The sequence below is a fragment of the Morone saxatilis genome, unplaced genomic scaffold, assembly GCF_004916995.1.
Source record: "Morone saxatilis isolate NCDOM2014 unplaced genomic scaffold, NCSU_SB_2.0 Contig22, whole genome shotgun sequence".
NCBI lineage: Eukaryota > Metazoa > Chordata > Actinopteri > Moronidae > Morone > Morone saxatilis.
In genome coordinates, this window is record NW_023339785.1 from 21548596 (window position 1) to 21557166 (window position 8571).

The 8571-nt window shown below is 39.2% G+C and overlaps 1 protein-coding gene across 1 annotated transcript in view; it reads left to right on the plus strand.

Annotated features, from left to right (window-relative positions):
- Window positions 1–8571, plus strand: part of nrg2b (neuregulin 2b) — a gene marked incomplete at its 3' end in the record, with an annotated part of 51151 nt that overhangs the window by 28073 nt on the left and 14507 nt on the right. The window contains 2 exon segments of the mRNA XM_035669563.1: window positions 1226–1344; window positions 2706–2829. Coding sequence (XP_035525456.1) covers window positions 1226–1344; window positions 2706–2829 — 243 coding nt within the window.

Genomic DNA, 8571 nt, shown 5'->3' on the forward strand with positions numbered 1-8571 from the left:
TGCCAGTTTCAAAGGTTCTCAAAAGATATTTGGAGAAGTTGAGGTTGAGCACCTTTCCAGTTATTTATTTTTGTTTGTTTGTGAGTTGAAGTGGTAATTGTTGAGAGAGATAAATATAATAAGAGAATAAATAAAATCTTAACGGCTCTACTAAAATCCACAAAATATTTCTTTCAGCCTGCTTAAGGTACATTTTAGGTTGTTTTAATGTATTGTGTGAGCTTTGAATATTGTGTCTCACATTACTAAATTTTCTAAATTCTGCAGATTTTCATTTTGGATCCGTTTGGGTCTGGAACGATGACACCTTAAGAGATGAAGGCCAAAATCCACAGTCCTCCTTCTGTGTAAAAATACATTGTAATGTTCAGCCAAAACTAATATCAGACATTCGAATAGATATTTTGCAAAGTTTTAATCTTTTTATTTTGAAATTCGCAATTCTTCTGCTTTGTGCCCTTGCTGAGCCATGGTGGAGGGATACGTCTCGGTAGTCTCATGTAGGTTTGTTCACAGGACAAAGCATCAACAATAGCTACACTCAGGACGAGGGTATTCACTCAGTTCTGAAGCCTTGTATTAGCTTTAGCTGGACAATACAGTGCATTTTTGTACAGGGTCTTAAGATTCCTTCAGGGCCAATATGGAGGGAATGAATACAATGACCATAACTCTTAACAATACAAACAATATGTACATTGAGTGTTGTATTAACATAGACTAATTATATCAACACATCTTCCAAAGCAGCATTATCGTTGTCTTATTTTTGTTGCATTTGTTACATCACACACAATAATTACTCACCTGATATAATAACACATCAATCATTCACCTGTTTTCAGATTTCAGGTTTTTGAGTTATCATCTACTTTTAAGGATCTGTGGGTTGTGTTTTTAGTTCACTTCAATTCAATTTTAAGGGGGTACAGTGTCACTTCTTGTAATCACTTCCTGTAATCCTGTAAAGATTAGGTCTAGCCTGTTTCTGATTTGAACTTAATAACTGTCCATTAGCTTTGCTGACCAACAATTATTGCCTGTCTGGGCTGAAAACAAGAATTAGATTTCTCGTCCAGACAGAGATGAGTCTGCTGCTTTTTTTTGAAACAACAATAACTGACAATGTCTTTTTTATCTGCTCTGTATCGCTCTCTCTCTCTCTCTCTCTCTCTCTTCTCTCTCTGTCTCTCTCTTTCCCTACTCTGTCTCTCTTTTGCTAAAGAAAAAACTCAAAGGTGCAGATCAGTCGTGTCCGTGTGGAAGACTCTGGCAACTACACCTGTGTGGCTGAAAACTCACTAGGACAAGAAAACCTCACGAGTATAATCAGCGTACAGATCTGTGAGCTATCTATCTATCTATCTATCTATCGCTATATCTATCTATCTATGTTCATCTAATCTGACTATCTATCTATCTATCTATCTATCTATCTATCTATATAATCTGAATGTGTTTGAGAGTTTCTTTCATCTGTCTTTCTGAAAAACTAAAATGATTAGAATAGAATAGAATCACATGTTTATTGTAAAAACTATATAATAGCAAAGATGTCACAAACCCAATTTGTCGACTATGGTCAAACTGTGTTGTGTTACGTGGTCTGTGTCACCATACAGTCTCAGTGAGTGTAGTCCATTTTTCCTCTTTCGATTTTGCTCATTCTGTGAAACATTCTTAACAATCTCTAAACTGTAAGAGCAATTGCTTTAAAGAACATCACAACTCTATTGCATGTTATCCAAAACATTTCATTCATGCTTCAAAAGCTACTTATTGTGTCAGAAATTGGCAAGAATGTAAGTTTTGTCTAGCTGAATGTTGAATGTTGCTTCTTAGATTTCAGCAGTAGGTTAAAGTTTACAAAACTGCAGTACATAGAGAAAGGCTATGCACATTGGTATGTATACAGTAACAGTATCTTCCATATAAAGTTATATACAGTGAACAGAAAATTTTACACAAAATGGCACCAAAGCCAAAAAAACCATCAGCGATAGGTTAGTAAAAAACAATGGCTACAGCAGCACTTGGACTTGGTGTATTGGACGCCAGCTCTACCAGGTAAGCTACCAGGGAGCCCCCAATTGTAGCTAATTGTTTGCACATGTGTGCCGAAACACAGGCAATGTGCTTGAATGAATGAGAAATTAAAATCTGAATTAATTGTTCAGAGATTTGAACAAATACTTTAGAAAAATAAATTATTCTCATTTAATAACTGAGCAAAACCAAATGAGAAAAAACTCTTATTGTCCAGCTGTTGTATGTTGTATTAGACTGTTTTACAGGTTGTGTAAATCTGTCCAGGAGTAACAAAACAGAGAGGAAAAACTTAAAATGCATTACAGTACATCACTCATAGATATATAGTTTTTGAGGTTCATGTTCGTGAGGAAGAAGACAGAAGTGAGTTGGGGGTGGGGGAGCAGGTTGAACCTGGCTCTTTCCATTCACAAAACCAGCAACTGTGAGCTGGGGCGCTGCAGCGAGCACAGGAAAGTGACTGATGCCTGCCCAAAAAGTAGATAGATTTGTCACACTAAGCTCTTTGAAATTCACTAAAGAGCTCTGAAAGGTATGTGGCAAAGTGTGGTATGATGTTACAACTATGGCTGCCATCAAATGTGAAATGTGAAAAAAAAAAGGAGTTGACAGCATTTTCTTTGCATGTGTTTCCTGTCTGACTGTCCTCCCTGTAGTGACCACCACCACCCCGTCTCCAGGTGTGAGTCACGCCAGGCGCTGCAATGACTCGGAGAAGGCCTACTGCGTCAACGGGGGAGACTGTTACTTCATACATGGTATTAACCAGCTGTCCTGCAAGTAAGTTGATTGCTCAGTCGCCCCCCCCCCGTCCCCTCAGTCATCACTGTGTAGTCGCTCCCCCCGTCTCTCCTCCCTCCCTCTCTCTGCCTGTCTGCCTCTCTCTGTCTCTCTGGTCTCAGACACCGTGTCGCTGGTCACTGCACTACCTTGTCTTCTGTTCCCTCGTTGTATCCTCCCCACATACATGCACCGGCAGCCCACCTAGCCGCTTTCTATGAAATGTTTTTACCAGTTGTTTCAAAAGATAAGGTTTTATCTTTATTATTTAGAGCAGTTGGCTTAAACAGATCTTGACTTGGACATTATGTCCACATGCATTCGAAATGTGTTGTGTCTTGCTGCAAGAGGATCATTTTAGTTTACAGTGAGTGAGTTTTACAGCAACACCTCAGAAAATGCTTCTGGTAACAGAAAATCATGAAAAAATGGAAAGTAATGCAAAGGTATTGAAAAAGAATTAACAGGTTAATTGTGTGTTTGCATTATAAACTACATTTATAAAATAAGTCTTTTTTTTACCATATGCATTTATTTAATTAACAATGAAAATACTCAGCCCAACTATTGCAGATAAAATGCAAATTACAGCAAAACCCATGCTGTGAGTTCCACCTGTTAGCAATACGCTAGTAGAACCCAATGGAAACAATTAGCATTCTTGTTACGAGGGAAAATTGTAGGTGTGGTTTTTTCTTGAGTCAATATGCAGGGTGATGACAGCGTATCTAGTTTGTTGTTGTTATGGTTAATATTTATATAAATATATATACATATACATACACATATATATTTAAAAGTTAAAACTGTGTAGCAGTCTTTATCAGACAGAAGAAGGTAGCTTGTGTAACATAGCAGGGGATTTTACTTTTGCTTACCCTGCAGAGCACAGTGTTGCTCAGAAGAACGTCACAGGAATTAAAAGTTAAAGAGGACGTCCCGCTGACGTAGTTTATAGGCTGCTGTCTCTGCTGTCGGTCACTCTGTTGGCATGTAACCACAAAACGCTTTGCATGCTGAGGACACCTACTAAAGCAAAGAGGACAGAGGAGACAAGATTGAAATATTTGGAAATGTACAGTTATTTGTACAGATTTTTTATTATTATTCAGTTTATTATGCTCACTATCATCTATCATTAGCCACTATTAGCAGCTATGCCAGTTACTTAGCAACCATAATCACGGTATTGCTAATCCTAATAAAGTCCCGCCCCTTTTTGCTCTGTGCTCCAATAACAATAAAAACCAATAGTTGAATATCTGAAGCTGCTCCCAAGTGAAGTATTAGCATTAATTACTAAACTAAAACTGCCGCCTGTTGATACTAATGGTTGGATTATTAACTGTGAAAAGTCCACCTCATGCAGGGGATCGTAGGGAAGCTAGCTAAATAGCTAAACTGAGATTAAAGATGCGATTGCGTGAATCTGAATCCATCTGACAATGTTTAATGAAAAATGACTGCAAGTCACACAGGATTTTATTTTACTATGGCATGATCCGAAATATGATATTTGCATATTTAATGCACGTCCATCTGTTTTTAAGTTGTCTCCCTCTGGTGCTGCAAAATACATGACTACAGTACCGTACACTACAGTACAGTACAGTACAGAAGGCCTGCTATAATTCTATTGTTCCTTCCTCATCATCAAGTATTACAATATTTTGATGTCGAAGCTTCATACTACCTTTAGTATAAAATAGTCTGCTGCAGGTTAATCTGTGATTGTGTAACTGACACTTGTGCTGTGGTTTGTTCACATGTCGACCTGATGCACATTTTAGTGAAAGAAGCTACCAAATCCACATCATCCAAACAATGTCCATTCTCTTATTGTTTGTTTTTCAGCCTTTACTTTGTGACAAGGAACCCTGTAGTTGCTACGTTATTTGGCAGCTGACACTCACAAGTTTTGGATGACAGGAGCAGCAGAGCAGAGCAGTCTGTATGATTTTCTTTTCACTCTGAACGCGTTTAGCAGGTGCTGTATAGGGATAACGTGAGTAAGACATACACAGCTCGGGCCTGACAAACATTAGTCTTCCAAATATCTCCTTCCCCCTTTTTCCTGTTTTTTTCTCCTTTTCTCTGTGACTGTTTGTGTCACCATGTTTTGTGTTGTCCCAGTTGGAAGGAGACAGGACGATGTTTGACATATTGGTCATATTCATGGCAGGTTGGATCTGAAATGTAGTGTAGTAGTAATGATGCCACAACTATTTCTGCATTGACGCAGACCAGGAGTGGTTAACAGGGTTCACAGCATGCAAAGTTTCTAGTTTTTCTTCTTTTTCTATTTATTTGAAATAAACTGTTAACATAAAATGCATCACTTCCTGTGAGTGGGAGGATTTTTCCCAGGAAAGAGCTACCAGACTGGTAGGTGTTTAGAACAGCAAGTGCAAAAAAGAAAATTCATGAACTGCATATTAGATGAATCACTGCTGTGTTATATCAACTTATTACAGAGAAAAAACAGACATTTATTTATATTAACATGTCACAGGTTACAGCTCCACAACACAATAAAAGAAGGTGCATCATAACATCGTAATTATTAGTTGATTATGTAAAAAATAAATCCATATTTTCCATCATGTTTGCAAAGTGCTGTAACAGTAAAAACCCTGGCTGCAGCAAAGAGGCAACTTGTAGCTTGTAGCATATTACGCTAGTGTAGTAGAGCTGGAAAATAGCATCATATTGGCAAGTATCTGTTAACACTGGCCTTTTTCATGCCAACAGCTGTAAGCTACATCCAGTGTTTTACACTATAAACTGTATTTGCATCCAAAGCTGTGTATTAACCTAAGCTATGAAAAAATCTTTGTTTTCCACTTTGTGAAATGTATATTTTCTGAACTGGAGGTCGTAATCTTTCAGTTCAAACTGAAAGATACCATACATACTGGGTCATTTTGTAGATGTGTAACAAACACTTCCCCTGACAGTGCGGCTAACAGATGGCGTGTATTGTCGTGCATGATCAAGAGCTTTGTTGTTATGCTTCCTGTACAATTGGATGTATCTGCTAGAAATCCATCCTTAGATCCTTTGGTGTCTGTTCCAGATCTGCACTCTTTGTTTCTTTGTTTCCTCATTTCCATCTCTCTCTCTCTCTCTCTCTCCCTCTGTCTCTCTCTTCTCTCGTCCTCTACATTACCATTTCTTATCCCTTGCTCTCCCGTCTTCACACTCTCTCTCTCCTCTCCTCGTCCTCTCTCTCTCTCTCTCTATCTCTATCTCTCATCTGATATACCTTCCGGTCATTGCTGAAGGATAAATCAGGATTTTTTTTTCATGCTGCTGACAAGCAGAAAACTTTGTTCGAGAGGGTGCATATAGACATTACGGGCTGCGTATATAGCAATTTAGGGGTACAAAATGTGCAGGATTGTACAACCTTATGTGCATGATTGTGCTACATACGAACACACTGCATATTTCAAGAAGCCACAGCAGCCTAGCAAGGTAGCAGCAGACTAGCCAGCAGTTTCCAGAGAGTTACTGTAGCTTCTCAGCTTTGTCATCCTTTGTTGGCCTGTCTGTTTGGGGCAGTGGATCACAGGATGTAAATAAGACTGCTGTCTGTAGACTGTCTGCTTGGCTTGTTCACTTCAGAGATATGTAGACCCCCACTCACACGCAAAGATGTTTACGGTTCTGCAGCTGCAAATCAGTGCACTACATGGTTCTGGCAGGCTGCAAAAACTGTTAATATCCCTGAAATTTGAGGTGGTATTTGCAAGCTCTGTTGTGCCGACTATGGAAACGTATAATCTCCTCTTCCCTGAAGGGGAAAGTAATGCTGTACTGCAAAATGGAGTCTGTAGGTTAAAGTGGAGGACAGCACACACAGAAAGGCACCCTGGCTAAAACAGAGCGTGGAGGTTAAAGTGGAGATCAGCACATACAAACATGCCCCCTGGCTAGCTGTTGGCAGTTAAAGTTTGGTGTGTCTTGCCTTCTCAATGTTCCTTTTATGGTATAGTTTTCTGTGTATATCTGCAGATAGCTCTGACTCTGATTAGTCTGAACTTTGTTGCTAAACTCCAGTCTGGTAGCCAGCAGAAAACATTAGCCCATGTATTTCCATCTATAGGTTGAAAATGCCAAATTTGAATCAATAAAGTTAATTTAATCTAATCTAATCTACAAATGCCATGAGTTCAGGCTAGTATTGATGCCTGGACATAATGTCCATGGCTGTCTGTGGTTTTTTTCTCTTAAATTTGATGAGCCTTTGTATAATTCATATAACAAAATGAATCACAGGCTCTGCTTTCATTCAGATGGTTGGAACAAAAGGTGTGCTGGTTTTTACCCCCTCTTTGCTCGTTCTCAGGGCTGAAAGTCAGAGGGGGAAAAAAGGGAAAGCTAGCACAGGTAGATAAAGAAAGGTTGGCGAAAAGAGGGGAAATGAGAAGCAGAGAGAGAAAGAGAAAAGAAATGATATACAGTAAAAGCTCTGCCGGCATAAGGCTGCTTCTGCTCCGAGTGTCTCCCACCTCTCTCTCTCTCTCTGCTCTATTTATAACTCTATGGGAAATTGCTGAGTGGGCTCTTCCGAGGGTTTTTGCTGTAATTGATTCAAAATGCAAGTTGTCTCTTTAGTGGTGAGAAAGAGGAGAAAAGGATACCCAGTCAGTTATATGGACAGTATATGCATGAGGGTACGGCAAAGGTCCTTGCATTTTAAACCGGCTAACTCTGTTGACCAGATACTAAATCACTGTAATAAATACAGTATTATACCCAGAGAGCCTCTGTTTTCCTATAATGACTGTAATGGGGCCACACCCATAATATCAGTGTGGTTCATCAATTGCTGTGATTTATCTGCAGTGCCATGTGCACTGCTGTAGGATCAAATTTTCTATAACATGCCTATTTTTCATTTGACTGCAGTAAAAGCTGATCTACTATCAGTTATAGCCATTATTACATTATTAAATCAATTATGCCTGGCTGGGTAAAAGCCATGACACCCATTATAACACACAATTCAAGAGACCTACTCTTCTCAAAAAGAGCTTTTATTTTCTGAAGGACGTCAGTTTAAATGAGGTCCCGTAGTGCTTCATTTGAAGAGCTGATTAAAATTAACAGGAAAAAAATTCAAATCAAATATTTTGCTTCATGTATGTGTATCAATTTTCTAGTTGCTGTGATGCAGTGAGGAGCCTACTTGTTAGTTTCAGTGTTGTGAGTTTGATGGCTGGTGCCAGAATATGAATCATATTCAGCCCGTGGTATCGCTGACAGCTCGCCACCCATCCAGAAACAAAACACCACATTCTGCAGCTGCATGTAAACTATTGCTGTTATTTATGCCCAAGAAATACCAAAACCTATTCCAACCATTTTCATGCTCACACACTGTAGAGGGATCTCTCTCTCTCTCTCTCTCATTTCATCTCTCTTTCTTCCTCTCTCTTCTCTCTCTCTCTCCTTGTTCTCTGTCTCTCTCTGTCTCTCTTCTCTCTCTCTCTCTCTCTCTCTGTGCCGCTCTCTATTTTTACGTTCTTGTGAAAACCACTTATGTTTTACACATCCCCATTTTTGCATTTGTCGGAAGGTCATTTTGACAAGTCCTCATTCTTTAAGGCTTAGTTTACAGCCTTCATTTAGGGCTTTTTTATCGTTTGTGATGGGTTTACCACCCGGCTTTCACACTAAACACACAAACACAGCATCACACAGAGCAAGGATGTTGTTTTCAGTGGAGAATGCCGC